At 39.0% G+C, this 24,923-nt stretch overlaps 1 protein-coding gene across 3 annotated transcripts in view; it reads left to right on the plus strand.

Moving 5' to 3' along the window:
• top2b (DNA topoisomerase II beta) overlaps positions 1–24,539 on the plus strand; it is a 29,317-nt gene extending 4,778 nt beyond the window's left edge. Inside the window, exons 3-36 of one of the 3 annotated variants that reach the window (XM_042506271.2) lie at positions 571–661; positions 2,975–3,038; positions 5,645–5,790; positions 5,894–5,991; positions 7,386–7,598; positions 7,789–7,962; positions 8,062–8,163; positions 8,779–8,916; positions 9,024–9,162; positions 9,859–10,016; positions 10,691–10,816; positions 10,904–11,014; positions 11,188–11,293; positions 11,415–11,524; positions 11,673–11,765; positions 11,980–12,094; positions 12,271–12,392; positions 13,696–13,844; positions 14,005–14,236; positions 14,423–14,557; positions 14,734–14,934; positions 15,051–15,246; positions 15,337–15,428; positions 16,093–16,248; positions 16,488–16,571; positions 17,722–17,916; positions 17,993–18,119; positions 18,759–18,917; positions 20,713–20,932; positions 21,786–21,868; positions 23,118–23,213; positions 23,435–23,566; positions 23,673–23,758; positions 24,057–24,539. In XM_042506271.2, coding sequence (XP_042362205.1) covers positions 571–661; positions 2,975–3,038; positions 5,645–5,790; positions 5,894–5,991; positions 7,386–7,598; positions 7,789–7,962; positions 8,062–8,163; positions 8,779–8,916; positions 9,024–9,162; positions 9,859–10,016; positions 10,691–10,816; positions 10,904–11,014; positions 11,188–11,293; positions 11,415–11,524; positions 11,673–11,765; positions 11,980–12,094; positions 12,271–12,392; positions 13,696–13,844; positions 14,005–14,236; positions 14,423–14,557; positions 14,734–14,934; positions 15,051–15,246; positions 15,337–15,428; positions 16,093–16,248; positions 16,488–16,571; positions 17,722–17,916; positions 17,993–18,119; positions 18,759–18,917; positions 20,713–20,932; positions 21,786–21,868; positions 23,118–23,213; positions 23,435–23,566; positions 23,673–23,758; positions 24,057–24,221 — 4,614 coding nt within the window. In that variant the 3' untranslated portion in view covers positions 24,222–24,539. Of the gene's footprint in view, positions 1–570; positions 662–2,974; positions 3,039–5,644; positions 5,791–5,893; positions 5,992–7,145; positions 7,175–7,385; positions 7,599–7,788; positions 7,963–8,061; positions 8,164–8,778; positions 8,917–9,023; positions 9,163–9,858; positions 10,017–10,690; positions 10,817–10,903; positions 11,015–11,187; positions 11,294–11,414; positions 11,525–11,672; positions 11,766–11,979; positions 12,095–12,270; positions 12,393–13,695; positions 13,845–14,004; positions 14,237–14,422; positions 14,558–14,733; positions 14,935–15,050; positions 15,247–15,336; positions 15,429–16,092; positions 16,249–16,487; positions 16,572–17,721; positions 17,917–17,992; positions 18,120–18,758; positions 18,918–20,712; positions 20,933–21,785; positions 21,869–23,117; positions 23,214–23,434; positions 23,567–23,672; positions 23,759–24,056 lie in introns of those variants that run through there. The other 2 variants (XM_042506272.2, XM_088090317.1) reach the window with 2 other exon arrangements.
• Positions 24,540–24,923: the final 384 nt, after the last annotated feature.

Raw genomic sequence — 24,923 nt, forward strand, 5'->3', positions numbered from 1 at the left:
ACTTTTTGTTTGGCTGCACTTTGCTGCAGACTGAAACAGTCGCAGCTCAGAGCAGCCACCGCAGCCACCGCAGCTTTTCTTAGACATATCGTGGCATCTCGCTGCAGGTGTGTTTTTGCCTCTTCATCTTGCAAATTACAAAGAATTAATGAAAGAAAAAAATGTGTTTGATCTTCTCTGTGATTAGCTGCTATTTGTCCTTCAAACGGCTTTGGCTGTGACATGATGCAGGCAAAAAGTTTGACATTCACACATGATGCTTTTGTATTTATCCAATTGTGAAATCACTGCGATCTCACAGAGTAAAAAGATACATTTGATCACATAGTTTGGAGTCACAGATTTTGGTCTTATGCTGACATTATATTATGTGAGATAATCACTAGTAGAATATTTGCTTGTTGTTTTGCCAGTTCAAACATCTTGATATCAATATCAGTAATCAAAAACATCTGATGGCCTTTAAACTTGTTACACTCAACTTTGTTAACCTATCATTTGCATTTTTTGCTACCATTGCTACCAATGAAATGTCCACCCTTAGTATATTTGTATCTTTTTTTTTTGCAGCAAATGTGGGTTTTCGATGAAGAAATAGGAATGAACCAGCGAGAAATCACCTACGTTCCTGGATTGTTCAAAATCTTTGATGAAATTCTCGGTAAGCGAATCCACACTTTTCCTTTGGCTTTCTAATCTGCACAGTTAATATAAAGGTTAATTTGTCATTTGAGATCATCCCTCTCTAACTGGGATATCGAAGGCTTATTATCTCTATAAAAATGTCAGCGTCATTCAGTGACTCACAGTGTGCTGTTGGCACTGCTCAGAGGCAGCATTGATCAAGGACTTTATGTGGAGATTAGTTTCCCTCTGTGAGCTTGTCTTTGTGTGCAGCCTGAATGGAGACATTAGTGAAAAATGAAAAGTTGACTGAGAAATCTTACTGGTGTTTGTGGCAGCTCACGGCCAAAGCTGCAGTCTTTATTTATTTTCCTTGGTAAAGTGCAAGTGTGCTCAGTCAGCTTTCCTCAGCTGAGTAAAGGCTGATAAAGCAGGTGTACAGTCTCTGTTAAATGACTGTACAGTGTGGGAGTAATGCTTTGCTTGTTGTCTCTTTTAGTAAAGTGCACCAGTGTAATCAGATTGTAAATGATGCTGCTTAACAGTGTTGATGATGATTACTTCATCTCTGCAAACTTGGCCCTCTTAGCCTCTGTGTTTATAAAGGTGTTTTGATTAATGACAGTTTCATTTTTTGTGGATAAAACTGCTGAAACCATTTTATTAACACGAGGCACAGGCAGGGAGTAGATATTTAAGACAATCACTCAGCAAAAATCTACGTTACACTGGCATTATTTGTGGAAGTATAGTTTTTCAATTCTTTGGTCAACAAACTGAACCAAGTGGGGTCCATGATTTTTATTCAGTTCTTTTATATCCTTTTTTCTCGATGACATACATCTTGTTTCCACCAGGGTTTGTGCGGTCATGAAAAACTTCATGGTCAAGTCATGGAATTTGCAAATAGCAATATCCAGGCCTGAAGGGTTTGAGAAAGTCGTGGAAATCTGTTTGACAAACCTCTGTAATAAAACATGATGTGCTCAAGGACCGGCGAATATTAAAAATCCGACGATAATTTTCATTTGATGGCTATGATAAATGGTGTAATTTTGGTGATTTTTCAAGAAAAAATCCCTGTGGTTTAAGAGGGCATGTTTTCCTCAAAAATCACCAAAGATTTTTCAAGAAAAAAAAGCCAAAATGTTTGCTTTGAAAATCACCAAAAAATGTAGAACAATCACAATGGGTTGTTTTCTTTAAAAATCAGCAGTAAAATAAATACAAATGGCACTCGGCCCCCTTTTGGCACCACCCTGTCCCCTCTCATGAATATATATTTATCTTAAAAGCCATTATATAGAAATGAAAAAGAACTGATAAGGCGTGTCGGTGGTTGTTTCAGAGAATTTAGGGTCTTGAAAATTTGCCTCATTTCACAAGACGGAGTTGGTTGTTTTATGAAGTGAGGCTTTGCAGTTTTCCAGTGGTAGTTTAAGATTGTGTTATCAATCACATTACAAGACCCAGACATAATACAGCTTCTTATCTGTATATTCTTACAGAAATATTCCTTTTCCTATCAGGTCAAATAGCTTTATTAGATTATTATATGACAGAAACACACCCTCCTCAAATAAATCTGCGATAGTGCTTGGCCTCCAATACAGAGTACTTTTTCCTAAGACAGATTGGAGGATTATGCCACACTTCAGTGTCCATTTTGTACTTAATTTTATTCAGATATAATCGCATTTGCAGTGCCATCAGAAACATTTCTCTCACCATGCACATCTAAAATAGATGTAAAACCTCCCAGATTTAGCCAATATTATTGCCTTTTTACAGGCAACAGCTAAAAGGTTACAGATACATATTAAAACTTCCCCACTCCAAGATAAAACATCTTATTGTCTGCAAGGAAGGATCTCATAATCTGGTTAAATACAAATCCTCATAAATTCTTGCATCTTTTAACGCGACCAGAAGATGTTTGGAATGATAAACACTTATATGCCTACAAGAGCTGCGACTTTGATTTCATTGTCATATTTATTATTTTTTATTCCATCAATTCATCAAACATTCTTTGGTTCAAGCTCCTAAAAAGGGAAAATTTGCCACCTTTTGTATCTGTAAATTGAACGTCTGTGTAATTTGGCCTGTTAATTTGCCAGAATAATACTCTCGACGATGTCACCTTGTGATCTGTTAAATTCTGATGAACTCTTTTGCTGTTTTCTGACGACATTTCAGACCAAGCAGTTGACTGAAAAAATATTGACAGATTAACTGGTGTTGAAGATCATTTTTGTTACAATCAAAGTTCATTTTATGAAAGTCTCATTCAGGATACTTTTGTGTGTTTAACATTTTATTTTAATGTGTTTTTTTTTTCCTCTGACAGTCAACGCAGCTGACAACAAACAAAGGGACAAGAACATGTCTGCCATTAAGATCACCATCGATCCGTGAGTACTATGTTTTATTATACAATTAACATAAAAGTGTACCAAGTACAATGTGTACCTTTAACAAACAACTATCAGCCCCACGTGTTGGATTTTGAAAATGTAACGATCATGAGCTCATTACACGCATAAAAACTGATGGGCAGCTCATTTTGGAAGGAAAATGCTCTTTTCTTTGAGTGTCCTTTTGTTTTCCTTCTTTGTAAGTTGTGATGATGACAGTCCCTGCCTGTATTCACTGGCTGTTTTCTTGATGAGGCTCGGTGAATACACGCAGTTGATGGAGGAGGTTTGAGACATAAATCCAGAGGATCTACAGTATAATGAGCCTGCGCTTAAATGCACTGAGCTCTTGTTTTATATGCGGTTCACCTCCAGCCTGCCAACTGCATTAACAACTGACTGCTTAAACAGCAGCATGTCCTTCAGCCGAGCTGCCGCTCTCTAATGTCCCCTGCTGTATAAATGATACAATTAGCCCCGCTGCACTCAGGTCTCTGCTGCTAATGTGGTTTTATAGAGATGTTAATGCTCCTGTCCACATCTCACTCAGCCTGTTTGTGGGTGAGCTCATTAAGCGCTGGTGCTCACATTTAATGACATCATATCATATCAGAGATGAGATTGATAGATATGATACATAGAGGATCATACAAGAGCAGATTTACACCCTTTGTTTGCTTGATCACAGCCTTTTCACATATTCAGAAATGTATTTACACCCACACACTGACCGCACCCCACCATTATCTCATGACCATTGACATCCACCCACAAACGCCCCCGCCCTATAACGTGGGTAAATCGTTGCTCCAGGTTCCCCCTATCTATCTGTCCTCCTGTCTCAACTGGACATTTACTTAAGTCGTGTCAATGCTGAGATAAAAGATTGATAAATCATCCTGAATTCCTAAAACCCTAATTTATTTTTTTAAGAAGGCACTATGTACCTTAATCCACATTTTCACAAATGTGAATGCACCCGAGTAGGCTGGGGGGCTAATTTTCATCGGTAGCCCCTTGCCTAATGTTAATGGGCATCCTTAAATAATAAAAAAAGAATACAATATGTAGATATGACGTGTACACTCGTACAGACATACAACATTGAGATAAGGAATACAACACAGTTTAACATGTACACGTTAAGCATGTTTGACACAATTTAACAATATGAGCAAATGAAATTAAAAAAAGCAGATGATGCAGTTCTGTCCTTACAATTAATAATACATTTTATTAATAGAGCACTTTTCGTGGTACTCCAAGACACTTAACAGTCACAAAATAGAACATAATAAAATTAATTATTCACACATTAAAAGCAATTTAAAAAAAAACCCACACATTTTAAAATTAGGCTAGCATCGGTTCTGACACTGCTGGTTTTCAATAAACCATTTTTTAACATTACACATAAATTAATGATATTATAGGGACTCCCTAATTGATTATGGTACTGGCTAAATGCAGTTTTTCTGAGTGTGATTGTGCAGTCTCCCCTAGCTGCATCTCTCTGCATATCTGTCTGACCTGCTCTGCGTACATGCTCCCAGCAGGCCACTGAGGTCTGCTGACCCGGGCCTTTGGTTGTCCCCCGCACGGGGCTCAAAACTAAAGGTGATAAAGGTGATAAAGGTGATAGAGCCTTTGAGTCTGTTGCACCCAGATGGTGTAACACTTTTCTGCAGGACTTGGGAGCTGTGCCCACTGTGGACATTTTTAAGAAGCAGCTAAAAACACTTCTGTTTCGACAGGCGTTTGCCGAACGATTGTGACTATATGTCTATATTTATTTTTATGACTGTAATTTACTGCGGCCCTGTTTTCTGTGTTTAAATTGTTATTTCATTGATTGTATTCTACATTCTATTGTATTTTGTATTTCTTTTATCCTGTCTAAAGCACTTTGTGAGTCCTCTCTGTGAGAAGTGCTATATAAATAACATTTGCTCACTTACGTGCCTCCTGTAACTCTGTTCCCGGACGTCAATGTCACCCCAAATTGTGGACATTTTCTGTTGCTGTTCTTCTTTTAATTAGCAGCAAACTGCTGCTAGCTGTGTTTTAAAGCTACCGGTGGTGGTCTGCACATATAACACATCGTCAAAATGTCACTCTTGTCCTGTTCTGCAACATCTCGCTTATTAACCAGATTTTAATTTGTTGCTGTTGAATGGCAAGGCATATTAATTGCGCAACATTTCTGCCTTAAAGAGGCTGCGTAAAAGGGTCGACCGATGCTCTTTTGTAACTGTGTGGGGGCTACAGATCACCACCAGGCAAAACAGAAGTGCTATCTCCCTTTTTTTTTGCAATGGTAAATGCTCTTCCTTTGTGCCGTAAAAAAGAGCCTTCATTTTCACAGCCTATTGTACCTGGTGCCTGAAGAGATTGCATAGTGAAAGCGAGGCTTATAAAGAACCAATCTGAATGCAGATGGTGTCATTATTCTATAGAGGCAACTGAGAAATAAAACAGCACATCAGAAGTATTAATGTTTAATATCTGGTCTTACACCTAAATAGATTTCGGGTAGTCTGTGTCCGAGTTCTCTTCTTTTAGCCTCTGTAACTCGTCCCTGTCCTTTATTCTGCCTCCACCAGTGAGTCCAACACCATTTCTATCTGGAACAACGGTAAAGGAATACCTGTGGTGGAGCACAAGGACGAGAAGATGTATGTCCCAGCTCTTATTTTCGGCCACCTGCTCACTTCCAGCAACTATGATGATGAGGAGAAAAAAGTCACAGGTGAGAGGATATGTCTTAACATTTTCATCAGGTTATATACGTTGGAACAGAAAGGGGAATATTGCTAAACTGTATGTAACGCTCAGTGTTTGTTTGGCCCCAGGTGGAAGGAACGGGTACGGTGCCAAACTCTGCAACATCTTCAGCACCAAGTTCACAGTGGAAACTGCCTGCAAGGAATACAGACACAGTTTCAAACAGGTGAGGAAGTCTAAACGTGCTTTGAAATACTGCATTTAATTTTCATCACAAGAAAAGTACCATCCAAAAACCAACTTAAAAACGCGCATGACCCACATACAGAAACAAAACAAACAACAAAAACATCAAAAGGACAGACTAAACAGAGAAAAAACAACAACAAAAGGGCAAATAGTTAAGAATAGAAAAAAATGGTGGCACACATAAGGACTTCAGCTAATAGACAGGAGAATTAAGATGTCATATAATTGGGCCCCGTGTACCATTAAAGGTATTTAATTATATGTTTTGATAGTTTGATATAGTGACACCACCCATAAAAAAATACCTTGGTTGAATGTTCATGGTCAGTATCAGTTTAGATTTAGACTATAATAACAATGCTTGTCATGAGAGAACTTTTGTTTTTTTGGTCAAAGGTTATTTTCATCATCTCCCTCCCTCTGAAAACATAAACCTTGCAATAAAAACATGGTTCCCATGGTTATTGAAAACTTGGAAAAGTCATTAAATTCACAATCACATTTTCCAGGCATAGTAAAGACAATGAATTAGTGAAAATCATTAAAGCGTTTGGAAAAGCATTGAATTTTAAAGTGTTTAATAAATTTTAGTAATCTTCTGTGGATAGCCTTCCACGTGATGTAACATAATGGCAGTTCCGTTTCTGTAGCTGTCAATGTACCACAGCTCTTGTATTCATTGATATTTGATAATGTTTTGTTTTCCATCACGTACATTTCTTCATTTTCTCCCCTGTTCCATGTCTCCACTGCTAACTAGATGAAATTATGTGTGTGAAAAGAGTCTGAATCTGTTATGTTTGGAAAATACCGTGCAAGTAGGGTAAGGAAGAAAAAACAGTCATTGAAAAGTTTCAAAATTGTGTCCATGAAAATGTGCGGTGACCCTGTAAGAATAGTGCACTGTTAACGCAGTAAATGCAGCAGATTTCCTGTAAGTAGAATATCATTGTGTTTACAAGCTGTAGAAGCTGCTAATGTGCTCTACTGCAGCTTTAATTAAAGTCACCCCAAGGTGATGGTCTCACTCGTTCACAGACAGTAATGACTGTATCTGATTGTAGAATATTTAAATATGAAAACTTTGTCAGTACGTTGAGATATTTGAATGAAGTAATTGCTGTTTTATAGGGTTTTGTGATCATGTGCTCGTGTCTGAGGTAAGGTCGTGTATATTATCACTTTTGATGTGTGGGCACAATTGTAAAGTCACTGGGTGTTTCTAATCACGTTCTTTGGGAGATTAACTAAATGCACTTGATCTAGTAAGGGTGGTCTGAGTTTAAGATGACAATCTAGAAGTGGATTTCACTATGCTTTAGGTAATGGCAGGTATGTGTGTATGATACCATGTTTTTTTCCTGTCCTCAGACGTGGCAGAACAACATGAGCAAGACTTCGGATCCCAGGATCAAATTCTTTGACGGGGACGATTTCACCTGCGTGACGTTCCAGCCTGACTTGTCTAAGTTCAAGATGGAGAAACTGGACAAAGATATTGTAGCACTTCTTACCCGCAGAGCATATGATGTAGCCGGCTGTTGCAAGGGGGTCAAGGTCACGCTGAATGGGAAGAAATTACCTGTAAGTCTCATTACGCACTTTTTTTCTTTTTTTTACTGCACTAGCTTTAAAGTCTGACAAATGTAGGTTGCTGATTCTAACAGACATAAAAATGTGTTAAAGACAATCTAAATGGAGGATTAATGGTGTTAAATAAAAGCGTACATTACCTGCCTACCCTAACTTGTTTCTGGCTTTTCTGTCACTGAAGGTTAATGGGTTCCGCAGCTACGTGGATCTTTATGTAAAGGACAAACTGGACGAGACGGGCGTGGCTCTAAAAGTGGTGAATGAAGCTGTGAACGAACGCTGGGAGGTTTGCCTCACAATGAGCGAGAAGGGATTCCAGCAGATCAGCTTTGTCAACAGCATCGCCACTACCAAGGTATCCAAATATCAACAGTGGAAAAGTGGTAGAAGTTAGTAAACATGGAAGCAAAGAGTAAAATGTGTTTATAACTCGGAGTGTGTGTGTGTGTTTCAGGGTGGCAGACACATTGACTATGTGGTGGACCAGATAGTGGCTAAACTCATCGAAGTGGTGAAGCGAAAAAACAAGGCAGGAGTGTCAGTCAAACCCTTCCAGGTATGAACATGAATGATTTCATGCAACATTTCTAACTCAAGGCGACTGTGATGACGATGATCACCCATTACAGCAGAGCAAAAGTCAGAAAGAAAAACGCAAAAAGTGATTTGAGTGCAAAAAAAGGATAAAATATACAAATTACATAAAATAAAAATAATGTTATTAAAATAAAGAATGGCAATATAAAAGCTAGATACACTACATATACCTTTTACTTATACAGATACTGTATGTACATGATTGATAGTTGCACAGGATAACTGAAATACACACATGGTGTGTAGTAGATATAAAGAATTATAGCCTTTATATATTATTACACAGTAAGTAGTAAAATATTGCAAAGTAGGAAATTGCACTGCATGTCACACAGTTTCAGTTTAAAAAATCTAAATATGTATATATGTTGTGCAAATATTTATGATGATTGTGGGAAAATAGAATATGTATTTACAGTATAATATGAGGTGGAAATAGTGCAAAAGTAGCTGACATGTTGTAAGTAACGGGCGATGGAGGCAGAGAAAAGCTGTGTTCCGTGATGTTATGTTGTAATCTGATTGTGTTGGTGTCACTGTAGACTGATTGAACCTCCCCTCATTTGTGCTTCAGGTGAAAAACCACATCTGGGTGTTTGTGAACTCGCTGATCGAAAACCCCACTTTTGACTCCCAGACCAAGGAGAACATGACACTCCAGATGAAGAGCTTTGGGTCCAAGTGCCTTCTGTCAGAGAAGTTTATCAAGGCTGTAAGGACACTTCTGTCGCCTTTAACTCCTCACTGTGTTTTTGGTCTCTTATGGAAAATAATTGGGCATCATTCATGAAAGGATTTTGTCTCTTTGTCCCCCCACAGGCAACCAACTGTGGGATCGTTGAGAGTATCCTCAACTGGGTGAAGTTCAAAGCTCAGACACAGCTGAATAAAAAGTGCTCATCTGTGAAGCACAGCAAGATCAAAGGCATCCCCAAGCTAGACGACGCCAACGATGCTGGTGTGTGAACAGCATGGTTGTTTATTATTATTTGTAGATGAATATCTTAAATGTCCACAACTGACGGCAGAGCTTTGAATGTCTCCTCTTTAACAAAATCATAAAAGTTTATGTGAAGTAAAGAGAGAATTTTACAGAGCATCAGATTGGTCATGAAGTGTTGCTCTTAAGGCACATCAAGGCTTCAGGAGTGCATTAATTGCACATCATTGGTATTTAAGTTATGACATTAACGCATCGCCTCAATTCAATGGTCATGTGGCGCTTTATGGTCATGAGTTCATCACCATTCATTTTTAACATTGTATTTAATTTTTATTTAATTTACCTTTTTTTTAGCCAATATAATAAATAAATAAATTGATTGCATAATGCCCTACCTTGGCTCTGATGCAGCCCCTCTGTCACCGCTCTGTAATCTCGGTCATTGCTTTTAGCACGAGGAGGCTGCACAGCAAAGAAAGTATTGGATTTTGATAATCTTTATTTTAGCTAATACCAACCCATTAAAATATACCTGGGTAGAGCTCAATAACAACCCTTTGGATTGTCTCAGGACATCTTTACGACTCTGCCTTTGCAAGAACACCTGCTTTTATCTGAGAGTTTACTGTAATTTTTCTTTTATCATGGATGCTCAGAAAACTGTACAGTGATACACAGAGATTATTAATCTTATCTGCATCCATGTCCTAGGTGGCAAGCACTCCTCTGAATGCACACTCATCCTCACTGAGGGAGACTCAGCCAAGTCTCTGGCTGTTTCCGGACTGGGAGTCATTGGACGTGATCGCTATGGAGTTTTCCCACTGAGAGGAAAGATCCTAAATGTCCGAGAGGCAACACACAAGCAGGTACGAGACTTGATCATTGTGAAATTAGAGAACATAGGAAATAATAATGGGCTATAATAAAAGACTCTGGGCACTACAATATGGAAACAAGTGGCAGCAAATAGTCCCCCCAGGATTTATGGGCTGTTTTAGTGATTTATTTTTTTTAAAGTTACAATTATGTAGGATGCGCTTCAAAATATGATTTATTCTCAAAGCTAGTATTGGTGTAAAATATGACAAATATTTTAAAATATATCACCTGGTCCATAGTTTGCTTTGTCATGAAGGTCAGAGCCCGTCATGAAGATTTAGAAACAGTGAGGTTGACGAGGATTAAATGGTTTGATCCACACCACGGTTCAGCTGTTCTGTCTGGGCTCTGGTTTTACACCTGTAAATTTGGCTCAGATCAAACTGAAAAGACCCAAAGTTTAGACCAGGTTGGTGTGAAAGGACCTTTAGTTTGTTTCAGCTACTTTGCTGGAGGCTTTGCTGGAGTTTGTGGGCGTCTGCCCACAAACTGTGGGCAGACGCCCACAAACTGGTTTTACCAAGATTATGTGAAAGCAATCAAATCTGTATTTATTTTCAGTGGGAATAATCTGCTTCAGTCAACTAATAAAAATTAATATAAAAGTATAGCGTAATGCAGTTTTATTATTTCTTGCATCTGACATGTTGTTTTTCAACAGATTATGGAAAACGCTGAGATTAACAACATCATCAAAATCGTTGGCCTCCAATACAAGAAGAGCTACGACGACGCAGAGTCACTGAGGACCCTGCGCTATGGCAAGATCATGATCATGACTGATCAGGTGACCTGCCTCATAAAGACTCGCTCAGTTTTACTAAAATGTATAGCCATTCAGGCAGTGGTTCTAACATTTCTTGTCTTGTCTCAGGATCAAGACGGCTCCCATATCAAAGGTCTCCTTATCAACTTCTTCCACCACAACTGGCCGTCCCTTCTGAAACACACATTCCTGGAGGAGTTTATCACGCCTATTGTCAAAGTAAGAGAGAAAAAGACTCACACTTACTTTATATTACCATCTCAGTGCACCTGATAACAAGCAGCACTGAGATGCAAAATATGTTTTTGCGTAAAATATTTGCTGGACAGGATGAAAACTCAGTACAAGTGAACAGTAAACTTTCATCTCACTGATGTTCATTTTGTCTGCAGGCGACCAAGAACAAGCAGGAGGTGGCCTTCTACAGCATTCCCGAGTTTGAGGAGTGGAAGAAACAGACAGAAAACTATAAAACCTGGCATATAAAGTACTACAAAGGTTTGATACTTTTGATTACTTAAATATATCACTGTCAGTGTTGCAAATGAACATTTGTATATATCTATTTATATCCTGCTGTTGAAAAAAGATTCAAAAATGTAAAAAAATTCTGTTCCAGGTTTGGGTACAAGTACAAGCAAAGAGGCAAAGGAGTACTTTGCTGACATGGAGAAGCATCGCATCATGTTCAGATACAGCGGTGCAGAGGACGACGCCGCCATTACTCTGGTGGGTTTAATGCTACAGTTACTGTACAGTAACTGTTCTCTTGTGAAAAATAAATATGCACATGTATTAAACACATAATAGTCCCCACCAAGAAAAACAAGGTCAGTATGTAGGAAATGGACACTGACGTGCTCTATTCAATCACCAGGCCTTCAGTAAGAAGAAGACAGATGACAGAAAGGAGTGGCTGACTAATTTCATGGAAGACAGACGTCAGAGGAGGATGCACGGCCTGCCGGAGGTTTGTGGCTTTGCTCAAAGATGTTTTTTGTGTGTGTGCGTGCGTGGCCCACTCTGTTGAAGTTCATGGGACTAAACTTCATAAACTCTTATTTGTTGGAATCTAAAAACTTTCAGAGGACTTATTTCTGCACAGAAACTTATCTAAGACCACTCAGATGAAACCACTGGTTTAAGTATGTGTAATAATTGTCGTTTTGATCATGTTTTCTCAGCAATACCTGTATGGAACTCAGGCCAGGCATCTCTCCTACAACGACTTCATCAACAAAGAGCTGATTCTGTTCTCCAACTCTGACAATGAGAGATCCATTCCATCTTTGGTCGATGGTTTGTATATTTTATGAAGTGTTTGGTGTTGTCCTGCTTTCCTGTTGTGGTTTTCTACTACAAAAAGTCATTCTTTTCTAAAACTATTGTGGTTGAAACCATCAATATCTGTTCTTTCTTTGGAGGAATGGTGATGTATTGACGACTGTGTGTGTGTGTGTGTGTGTTGTTTCCAGGTTTAAAGCCCGGCCAGAGGAAGGTGCTGTTCACCTGCTTAAAGAGGAACGACAAGAGGGAAGTGAAGGTAGCACAGCTGGCTGGCTCAGTGGCAGAGATGTCTGCCTACCATCATGGAGAGGTACAGTCAACCAGATGTTTACTAGACATGCAACACAGTACATTCATGCATGGTTTACTGAAAAGCCCCCCCTCGGCCTTCACCTGCAAAATGGCCCTGGCAGAGATGCATACTGACCTTTTAAAAGACTCAAAATGACCAAAAAGAGACATAAGGCAATTACAAGGAGATGCACTGCTAAGAGACACAAATAGATTCACAATGATTACAAAAGAGGCAAAATAATTACTTAGAGACACAAAAGGCGAAAAGGATATACAAAGCAACCATGAAGAGACTCAAAATGACCATAAAGAAACACAAAATCAGTTCAAAGAGAGGCAGGGAAACTAAGGATGCACCATATTAGATTTTTTGTCGATATCGATATATCCTCTTTTTTACCCACCTAGTTTTAGTGATCATCAAGTTTGCTTCTGTAGTGGAATTCACGTCATATTATGCACACTCTTATCATGATGGCCCACAGGCAGATGGGGACATGAAACACAATGCTTTTCATTGTATGTAATTTTCATTCATTGTGCAAAATAAGAGAAATACTTCAAGTTAAGGTTGATGTTTTGTACCTGTTCCCTCTTCAGTAGTATAAATATATATATAAATGTGTATATATCGGTTTGTGTATACATGAGCAGAAATCAGCACATTGGCCAATTATGATATTTTCTTTTGAAGCCAGTGTCTGTGGATACCAATGACGTGCCAATATTTTTGTGCATCACTAAAGAAAACCAGCAAGAGACTCAAAATGTTTACAAAGAGACAAAAAAACACAAAGAGATGAGTAAGGACAATAAAGATAAGAGATGCAAAACAATGATAAAAACAGGAGAAGAGGTGTTGGGCCCTCTGCCTCTATGCTCAGGGGACCACTGTCTCATAATTTGCCCATGAGTGTTTTGAGAGCCATAACAGGGTATATGAAGAGTCAGTAGGCTAGTTTGAGATTTCTATCAAATTTTCTATTGAGCGTAAAATAATTAATCTTGAAAAAAGTTTGCTATTGTTTTATTTTCTCTATAATGTTTGCTTTGTGAAATTCATTCATACTGACTACAGTGTTAGCAGTATAAGAGGTCATTTGGTGTTGGCATTTTAATATTAAAGCAGCCGTATGTGTTTATCGGGGGTTTTACATCCTCAAACTTGAATCAACCAATCAGAACAGATGACTAAATCTGAAGGTTGTTTTTTTTTTTACTTAACCCACTCTTGAGAGCTTGTATCTTGATGTATTCTTGTTCAGATTCTCTATTCTAGTTACTGTTACTGATAACTCGTTTCTCATGCGTCCTTGTAGCAAGCTCTCATGATGACCATCGTGAACTTGGCGCAGAACTTTGTGGGCAGTAACAACGTGAACATCCTGCAGCCACTGGGTCAGTTTGGTACTCGCATCAATGGAGGCAAAGATGCTGCCAGCCCTCGTTACATCTTCACAATGCTCAGGTGAGGCAACTCTCATGGCTGGATTGAATCATGGTTTATGCCATTGATGAAACCAATATTCATGTTTCTTTGAATTATATAAACTCGAAAGTCTAGACTCTAGTCTAGAAGTCTAAACCTGAACATTTGAGTCTCATAACGTTGGTCTCGTTTCCCACAGTCCGCTTGCCAAGCTGTTGTTCCCAGCGGGGGATTCCAACCTCCTTAAATTCCTGTACGATGACAACCAGAAGGTTGAGCCCGAGTGGTACATCCCCATCATTCCAATGGTGCTAGTGAACGGTGCCGAGGGCATCGGAACAGGCTGGGCATGTAAGATCCCCAACTATGACCCCCGAGAGATCGTCAACAACATCAACCGCATGCTGAACCACCAGGACCCCCTGCCAATGGTAAAGAATCAGATTGCATTAAAAAGCCAGATGTTTGTGGGTGTTGGTGTTTTTTTTATTCTTCGTGGACCTGTATAACTTGTTGCTTTTAGTGTGGATGCAGGCAGGAGGCTAAATCTATGTTTAGATGTAACTTTAGACATCTCTCTCAGTATATCTTTCTGTCTAATTTTTGTACCCAAACAGCTCCCCAGCTACAAAAACTTCAAAGGGGTGATCCATGAACTGGGTCAGAACCAGTACCTTGTCAGTGGAGAGGTTTTAGTCATTGACAGAAACACCATTGAGATCACAGAGCTTCCTGTTCGGACATGGACTCAGGTACAGTTCTGCTTCTTTTCTTCAGGATGTCTGATGTTAGTTTTTCCTTTCTTTCAGACAAGATAGATGTTAACCAATTTCCATATGAAAAAGTCGAATTTTGAGCAGAACACAACAATGATAAAAAATAAAATGTGTTGTAAATCTTAACTGTGATTCTTCCCTGTTTTGTGCAGGCGTATAAGGAGTCTGTGCTGGAGCCCATGCTGCAGGGCACTGACAAAACACCAGCTCTCATTACTGATTATAAGGAATACCACACAGACACCACCGTCAAGTTTGTGGTCCGCATGTCTGAGGAGAAGCTTGCCCAGGCCGAGGCCGTTGGTCTTCACAAAGTCTTCAAGCTGCAGTCCAGCCTTACCTGCAACTCCATGGTAAACTGATACCAGTTCTACAAGTGAAATATAAATCATGGAAAGTATTTATCCATATCAATGGCTTGCACATTGGCTGTACCGTCAATCTGATTTTTAAACCACTTAATCCTCAGGTGCTGTTTGACCACATGGGCTGTATGAAGAGGTACGATTCAGTCCAGGATATCCTCAGGGAGTTCTTTGAGCTCCGTCTGCACTATTACAAACTGAGGAAGGACTGGTTACTGGGCAGCCTGGGAGCTGAGGCCGCCAAACTGTCAAACCAAGCTCGATTTGTACTGGAGAAGATTGAAGGAAAAATTTCAATCGGTAAGAATGCTGAGATCAGATCGGATCTTTTGTGACAGTGAGTAGTTGAATATGTTCTCACCCACATTTTTTTTTTTTTTATCCCAACAGAGAATAAAACCAAGCGTGAACTGATCCGCATGCTCGTCCAGAAAGGCTATGAGTCTGATCCATTGGCTGCCTGGGCTAAGGCTCAGGAAAAGGTACTGTGACAGTGGCTTTAACCCTTTAAAACCTGAGCAAATAGGCTGGATATCTTTGGGAAAAGGGCGACCAGCAACTTAACAAGAAATTGCCAAGACATTAGTAATTAGTGTAAGAAAATTACCTGAAAATAAGCACAAAAAAAGTTATAAAAAGAGGAAATATCCTCCAGAAAGTGCTACAAAATTCCCCTTTCTGTAACATAATTTTAAATATATAATTAAGAGAATTATGAATACAGTTTCCTGGACATTTTTCTCTTGTTTTTTTTTAACCATATCTTATATTCCCAGCTATTTTTTTCCCTGTGTTTTCCAAACAAATCAAACCAATTTTCTTAGGTTTCAAAGGTTTATATGCCAGTGAAAGGCGCCTGAGCAGAAAAGAAAAAAAAAAAAAAAAAAGAAGTTTTGTTGATCCAGGTTTTTAAGGGTTAACTAAACATCTACATGTACAAATTGAAGCAGCAACAACATAAACAAAAAGAAAATATTTCATTTAGTAGTATATGTAGGTATGTAGTGCAGTAAAGTTTTAATGTGAAAAAGTATATCCTTTTTGACAAACACCAGATAGAGCTGCCTCTGTCTGTTTAAGTCTGTTTATGTACATTATTCATGTCAGAAGGTGGCATTTGGCATGTATCTTGTTTCTCTCCAACAGGCTCAGGAGGAAGATGACCATGACGGAAACGAGAGCGACAGCTCTGTGGACTCCGGCTCGTCTTCGGGGCCAAACTTCAATTACATCCTCAACATGCCCCTGTGGTGCCTGACTAAAGAGAAAGTCGACGAGCTTCTCAAACAGAGGGACCACAAGGTATATTAATCAATGTTTTATTTCTTTTCTCATCATTCGCATGTTCATTTAAATCTCATTAGACTCCCATTGTGCCTGTTCGGAGTTTGTGGTTATTGTAGAATTTGCGTTTATTTTTTAAGGGGTTAACCATTTTGAAATTAGACAACTAACTCTAAGAGTCTTCCTCAGTCTGATTATGACCCAGGACCACACTTAAGATGTGTTGATTAACAAAGTGAATGTGTGCTGATGGACAGAGAGCAGAGCTGAATGATCTCCAGAGGAAATCCCCAGAGGATCTGTGGAAGGAGGACCTGGCAGTGTTCATCGAGGAGCTGGATGTAAGTTTTGTGTTTTAGCTGCACCACGCCACACTCGCTCACCTGTGACAAAACAATAGTAGATGGTTTTGTTTAGGGGTTTATTTGCTTTCAGTTACTAGCAACTTATTGTGAAGTTAATGATAACTGATTTTGGTCTAATATAAAAAAAATATTGAAATTGATTGAAATTGAAATTTAGAGTCCCTGCCACTGTGTGAGCTCTAACAGAGAGGCTGTTCTCAGTCACTGATTGTTTGCAGTCAGTTACACTTTGCAGTTTTCTTTTTGATTTACTCCAATCCATCTCTAAAGGAATAGCTCAACATTTTGGCAAATACGCTTATTTGCTTTTTGGCAAAGATCAACACAACTCTCATGAGCACTCTCTATCTCTTAATTATGTATGAAGCTACAGGCTACAGGCAGTTATCACAGCTTCACATAATGACTGAAAGCATGTGGAAAGAGCAAGCTTGGCTCTGTCCAAAGGTAACAAATCCACCAAGCAGAACCTCTAAAGCTCACAAACTACATTAAATGTAATTTGTTTTTTTCATACAAAAAGTATAAAAATGTCTCACATATATACTGTACATGATGGACAGAACCAGGAGAGCTGTTTCTACTTTCATGCCAAATTAAGGCTGCAGGTTGTAGCTTCTTACCAGAGACACAAAACTGGGAACAATCTTTCCATCTTACTCACCAGAAAGCAAAAATTTCCCCCAAATGTTGCATTATTCCTTTAAGCTGCCATCTGTGAAACACAACAGTTCCTGTACACTTAATGTTTTGCATTAAAAGCAGCTCAAAGGAAAAAAAATCTGCAACTGCTAGAAGACGTATGACTTGAAATGTCTTTAGGATGATCTTCAGGTTCTCCCAGCCCAAGAAGGGAGGTAGAAATTATAGGGATGTATTAGTAAATTAAAGGAGGATTTCCGTTAAAAACAAACTATGCTGGCACATATCTTGTACATTATGCAGATTAACTATATGAGCTGTTAGAGTGCGGGGGATTCCACCCTCCCTTTTTTTAACTGGCCTTTATTTGTTCGTGCTTGCTACTCTGCCATTATTTTAATACTGGCTCTTATTTGATAATTTCCTGTATTTGGAAAGTAAAAAGCTATATATAATTAAACAATTGTTGTGTTTCGTCTGACAGAAAGTAGAGGCCCAGGAGAGAGAGGAGCAGAGTGCAGGAAAGGCCGTCAAACTGGTGAAGGGGAAAGTGGGCAAACCTAAAGTAAAGAAGATGAACTTGGAGGAGACCATGCCCTCGCCGTTTGGTCGCAGGGTGGAGCCTCCGACTCAGGCAATCAGATCTGACGCATCCAAGAAGACGACCAAAAAGAAGAAGGTAATAACTACCAATGTACAAAAAGCGGAGTGAAATGTGGGGTGCAGGGTTATAACAGGTTTTGTTCTTCTCTCAGGCTGACACTGATGCAGCGGTGAAGCTGGAGTTTGATGAGGATGGTTTGGCCATTGAGGGCGCAACAGGAGAAAACTCTGTAGCCAAACCAAAGGCTCCTCGTGTCAAGAAAGAGAAGAAAGAGCCGGGTCAGTACGAAACTAAAAATTTCAGCTCTTCACTTCACTTAAAACTTCAAAGATTTAGCAATCGCTATTTCTGTCCGAATGTAAAAATACAGAATTTAAAAGGCCAGACAGAAAACTTTGATGATTGAGGAGATGGGTTGTAAGAAACATTGAAATTACTAGCAGATAAAAGTTCGATCAGCACAGACAGACGGACAACTACCACCATCCAGAGACGATACAGCGTTTTTTCTCCTAGATATACCGTGTCTGACTGGTTTGAAAGAAGCCATTACTGTGAGCCTGTGCGGTGACAAAACTATAATCCATCATTTAACATGGAATTACACAATCACACTTCCCTGACCTGGAGAAAAAAATAATTGAAAGTTTTGGAAAGTCATAGAACTTGGTCGTGTGTAATGAAACTAACGATTAATTCATTAATAACAGTAATCTGTCATATATAACATGTAAAACCTTCTTCCACATAATGTTAGACAAAGGTTTATATATTTTCTGCCTTATATGCCCTTATATGCATCAATGTGTGATGTTCCACTCTCTTTTCGTGTGTGCGTGCGTGCGTGGCGCGTGCGCGCGCGCGAGTGAGTCAGTGAACTTGCAAACAGTCTGATAATCTTGTTTAATGTGTTGCAGGACCTCCCAGAGTAAGAAAACCTCCAGCACCCAAAGGTACCCCTGCGAAGAAGGGGAAGAAGAGAAACCCCTGGTCTGACGACGAGTCCAAGTCGGATAGTGACCTGGAGGAGAGTAAGCCTGTCATCCCCAGAGACACCAAGTCCCAGAGGGCATCAGGTAAAGTCTGGCCCTCAGCTGAGTTTTTATTCGTCTCTGTTAACACCAACCTGCAGCAGCACCGGCCATCCTTTCTTACTGTACGGGTATATTGTGAAACCAGATAACCCCTTGGTGCCAACCGTATCATGCTGGCCTGTGGGGACTGGGTTAAACAAAAGCTCAAAAGTTAGGCTATATTTTAGCGAGGCTAAAAAAGGCACAACCTTTTTTTACAGGAGTAAAATGACTTCTATGGGTACCCACACGTCTCCTGTTTACAGACATCCACTGAATGCTATTCACACACATCTTTTAAGCAGTGTAAATGTGCTCTTCTTGTCTATTGTATTTGAATACATCCATCCCTAAACGGTCTTGGAATTGCATAAATTGGGTTTGACTGTAAAGCTGAGACTCTTGTGGATTCATTGAGTAGGACTACTTTTTTTGAAACTTGACCTCACTGTATAAAATAATCTATTGCGACAATAATTATGGCTTCATGAAACTTTACAACCATAAACTGGAGACCATTCAGAGGATGATTGGCTGCCGTAGGTGACAATAACGGTGTTTCTCAGAAGTTTCCAGAACTGAAGTGTTCGTCATCCAATTGCAGAAAAATGCAAGTCTTATAGAAATCTTCATATTTCAATTTTTTTTTTATATCAAATCACAGCATTGATTTTTTTTTTCTCAAGTTCCTGGTGTCTTAATGTGGATCTTTGAACATTTTAGCAGTTCTCAAGGGCTGAAAAAACACTCAAATTGAGCACCACATCTGTGAAACAAATGGTATTAACCCAATAAATTGCTTCAACAATTTACGAGACATAATTGAGCATGGGAGTGGGCATCAAATTTCTGTTAGCCCCCATACGCTCCAAATGTTCAAACTTTCAATAGAGGCCTATCCAAAACACTATCAATAGAGTTTTGTGACACACAGTGTTGAGTTGCATCTTAAATTGATCTTAAGGCTTCAGATCACTTCTCCCCCCTAAAAAAAACACAAAGTTGGGTTTAAGTGTCCCCTGAGGGAGTATTCTTCCGTCTTTCCATCCAATTTTGAAGCAAAAAAAAAAAAAATGTGATGTGTTAAGCTAAGTCAACCAACCCTGCTAGTAGGTTTTTGTAAGGACTATCATGCATTTATTCTGTGATGTGATTGGCTGTTTGTGCTTTATCAATTAACCTACCATATCAAGATTATAAACAGGTTTCTCATTTAACTAGCATGGACTTACTAATTTTGCTTAGTAGCAAAGTATCTCATATCTTCACCAGAAACCTGTACAGTGACCAATAACTCTTAGAGCAAATGCGAATGTTGTATTAAGACAGCCTTTAAAAAAACATGAATTTTTCCTTTTTAAAGGAGAGGGGCTGGACACATTTACTGAACTACATCAACAAGAATCTTCTAAGAATTAGAACAAATGAAAGTAGTATTCATTATCAGTTATTTTAAACTTTAAAAAAACAGAAGAAAATTAGGGTTTATCTGTGTCTTTTTCAGCCTTTATTTCTCTTTTCATTTGTACAAATTCTTTGATATGACCCACCGACAGGATCAGGTAGCTGGTTACACAGTGACTGCCAACATTTTATTTAAATCCACTTCATGCAGCCTGAGGCCAAAAATAACTTGTGAACCGGCTCTACGTTTCGTCAGTTTGATTAGCCTCTGACGGCTTCAAGCCTCTGAGGGCTCCGTCTGATGTAACCCAAACGCAACACGAATAATTATTGTACAAGGCACCCGAATCGGCAGCAATAATAATGTGACACACGCTCTGCTCTTGTCTTCCAGCTTCCAAACCAAAATACACATTCGACTTCTCAGAGGAGGAGTACGGGGAGGACGGGGCAGACGAAGAGAACGGTGACGATGATGTGGTGTCTTCTCCAGTGAGGTCATTCAAAGACGACTTCACCTCCTCCGATACCAAGGGGCGCTTCAACGACCATAATGATGATGAAGATGACGAGGATATCGATGACCCCTACTCTGCTCCCAAACAAAAGACCACGTAAGATTGAAACCACAGTCGGGAGCTTCATCTGAATGTGTTGAGATAGAAAGTCTGTTGGACAGTTGCAGCGTGTTAAACTTCAGCTGCAGTCTCTGAGTCGATTCCTTATGGGCATCTTCAATAATCCAGGGTCTAAAATCCTTTGTACACTGAGTCCATTTTTTTTCGTCCGAAAATGTTGCACATCTAAAAATACGACCTCATGTTGTGTCAGCCTGACTCCAAAACTTTTGTCTAACATTAAAGTTTTCGGAACAGGTTCAATTTTCTGTGTTTTTCTCATCCGTCAAAAGCTTTAAGAGAGTTTTTTGACCAAGAAACAGTCAAATCACATTGGTGTCAAAGAGAGGAGCCAAGTGCACGATATCTTTTCATAACTCAGATGACTCACTTTATCAGGTCAGACTGATGATGATGACGAAGGGGTGGACAAACAGAAAGCGAATGTGTGGCGATAGAGAGCAGAGCAGATAGCTACCTCCAGTGCTGAGAAGTGACGGAGCAGATGTGTTTTAACATTTTATCTCATATTATGATTTTTTACAATGAATAGAACAATAAAATGCATCCGACTAAATGTGTAAGATATCTGTGATATAAGATATAACAAATGTTTTTTGGATGATGGATTAAAAAATGGACTCTGTGTGCAAAGGTCTCAAGACGTTTATCACGTAGCCATATTTTCTCACACCTGTAAATCTAACCAGGGATCTTTGTAGATTGTCAGGTCCATCACTCCCCGAATATCCTGTCATCTGTCTCTGCTGTCCGTTATCTAATAAAGGCAGAAAGGCCCAAAAATATCTAGAAAAGAAATGCTGAATATGTTGTTTCTGCTTCTCTCAAGGTCTGCACCTGTAGCTGAAAAGAAAGAGACAACCAGCATCTTCTCATCCAAGTCAGCTTTCTCTGAAAAAAGCAACGACAGCGGTGAGTATGAGCTCAGTGTCGGACTGAAGTCAAAACCAGCTACAGTTTCACCCTAAAGCCCAGTTCACACCAAATATTTGCAACAAGACGAAACCATTTTAGAAAGCTGCAAAGAAAAGTTGCAGCGGTGTGAACTAGCCCATCTCAGCTCGACTCTAGCCAGCTGATCAAACTGCTGGCCGGTGGGCAGAACGTAGAGCAGGTCACTTGTTTCAGCAGTTAATCTTCGTGTGGTGAAGTTCGCTGTTCAAGTTAAAATGACCACAGATTGCGTGTTGGCTTGCTGCGGCACAGTGTGAAGCGTCTGACGTGGGTTGCTGCTGCTGAGTGTTGTACGTGCTCGTGGCACACACGCACGTTCTGATTGACTATTTAATTGCCGCTGGTTATTTAAATTTATAGTGGTGTATTTATTTGTTTAAAAAAGAAGACAATGAGCAACAGAAGAATAAATGAACCAAAAACTAGCAAGAAATTGGTTTTAGAAAACAAAGGGATACAAGGAAAATAGCTACAAATTGGTTAAAAATAAACACATAAATAAGATAAAGTTTAAAAAGTAAGAAATTAGATAGATAGGAATAACCTCAGCAAAGAGCATAAATAATATAATTGTGTAACATAATTATAAACATGTAACTATGATAATTTTAAATATAAAAATGTTATAATATGTAAAAAAAAAAAAAAAAAAAATCCCTAGAAATTTTCTCATAGATTTTACAAACTAATTTTCTAAATCTTGCAAATTTGTTACCAAGTTGCTTAAAGCCTTTTTCTCCATGTTTTTGAAAGAAATCACACCAATTCGCTCAGGGTTTAAAGGTTTAAATACTTGTGATAGGCTTCTGAAAGCAACGAAAAAAGATGTCGCTCCAGGGTTAATCAACTGCTGGTATGTTGACTGTGAGTTGCCATCAGCGTGTAACATAACTCTCCTTTAACTCTGCCTAATGTCAGCAACACCTTAGTTTACTGTACCGGCTACTTCCAACATTTCTGATGTAGTTCTGTTGGATTCTGATGTGTAAAACATTTTCAGTCAACATCTGATTAGTTTGTCGGAACAATTGCAGCATAGGACAAACCAAGTTTTTAAGTACTAAACAGAGTGTAACAGAGTTGTGCAGAAAGGCAGATTTGAATGATACTTCACAGATGGTTAACTGAGCCCGAGATGTGAACATGCAGACGTGGTGTGTACTGAGAGTGCAGCAGGTGAGCGTTCGCCTGTGTTTTTGTCTCGCAGATGGGTCCAAGTCTGACAGTGATGACGACAGCGGCCCAGTGTTCTCCACTTACTCCAGCAGCTCTGCGTTTGACAAACTGTCAGCATCAAAGAAAGGTAATGACTCACCGTGTTCAACAGAGGGAGCTCTAATGCAGGACTAGAGCCAACAGCAGGGAGGGGAGGAGAGTGGAGCCCATTATGCATTTTATAAGGATATTATGGGTGTAACTCATCAAAGCATATTATGAAAAAGAAAGACGGTGAAATGCTTCCAGATATGACTCACCATGTGTAAACAGTATGTAATGGTCAGTTTTTTTATCTGTGATCTGCAGCAGCTAAGAAGCCCTCTGATGCAGCTCCCAAACCTAAGAAACCACCAGCACCAAAAGCAAAGAAACCAGATAAATCCATCTGGGACTCTGACTCTGACACTGGGTCCAAGAAGCCAGCACCAGCTCTTAAAGGTTCACCACAGATCCTGTTTTTTTTTAAACATAAAAATAAAATAAATAATAAAAAATGCTGATGGTGAATGTTTTAGTAATTGGAAGTTGTGGTTACTTTTTGCAGGTAAAGGCAGAGGGAGGAAGCGGAAGTGCTCCGGTTCTGAAGATGAGTACAGTCCAATGAAAAAAGCAGCAAAACCTGCTGGCAAAGTGAGTATCTCCCTATGTTTATTAGATCCAGTGTTAGTTTTCGACATGTAAAATATACCAGCTTCTACTGTTAACATCAGTGATGGGATTGCGATTCAAGAGGGACTGCCTCTGTTGCTGCGAAAATTAACTTTTTTTTTTTTTCCAGCAAATTTTTGGTTCTTAATTATTAAAGAGATTGAAATATAGTAGAAACAATAGCATAAAGAATAGGAGCATAGGCAGCAGTGGTGCACTTGACACCAGCATGTTTTTCCTGTTTCAGTCTTTTTACATATTTTAATGTCTTCCTGTGCAGAAGCCTCAGAAACCTCCATCTGATGATGAAGATGACGTCAGCAACAGCCTGAGCGCTATAAGTGCTCCGTCCCGTGACCGGCCGGGCCGGGCCAAGAAGGAGGTAAAGTATTTTGTTGAGTCAGACAATGGGGGTGAAGACGACGATGACGACATGTTCGATTAAAGCAACACACTTCAAACACACTCTGCTTGTATGGAAGTTTCCTCCTCCTCCTCCTCCTCCTGTGTTCCCACAGACTTTTGTACATTTCCTCTTTCATTTTATTTTCATTAATGGTGATGTTCAATGATTTTTAATGTGTAGGTGTTTTACACTTTTTATTATACATATATAGGTTTCTTTTTTTATGCTCATTGAAATGTTCTGTATTTGTCCGAAGCGGCTTTTAGAAGTTTAGAACGCTGTGCTTTAGCACATTTTAATTGTTAAAATACTATGTAACTTTTTGAACATGAAGTTGAAAATAAACAATGAAATGTTTATGGTTTTGTTGGCCGTACTCTTTCACAACTGATTAATTTTCCACATAGGAGGTAAAATTAGTTTCACACAGTAACAAGTGTAAGTCAAGGTCCCATTGAATCGGCTCCTTTAGTCATGTATTTCCTGTAGTTAGTTTAAACCAATAGGCTATTATGTCTTAAAAAGGACACTGTATAGTATGTCAAAAAATAATCAGAAATTATGTATCAAAAATGTCATCAAAACGCAATAGTATATAGTGCCTAATGGAAGTACTCCTAAAAGTCATATTATAGTATGTTGTGAAATCATCATAAAAATGCTACAATATGATATTTCTTCAAAAATAATTTATAATAATACATTTTATTTATAAAGCACTTTTAAAGGAAGTCAAAGACA

Source organism: Plectropomus leopardus, chromosome 17 (genome assembly GCF_026936395.1).
Source record: "Plectropomus leopardus strain MGB_pleo_1.0 chromosome 17, ASM2693639v1, whole genome shotgun sequence".
In the NCBI taxonomy this organism is placed as follows: domain Eukaryota; kingdom Metazoa; phylum Chordata; class Actinopteri; order Perciformes; family Serranidae; genus Plectropomus; species Plectropomus leopardus.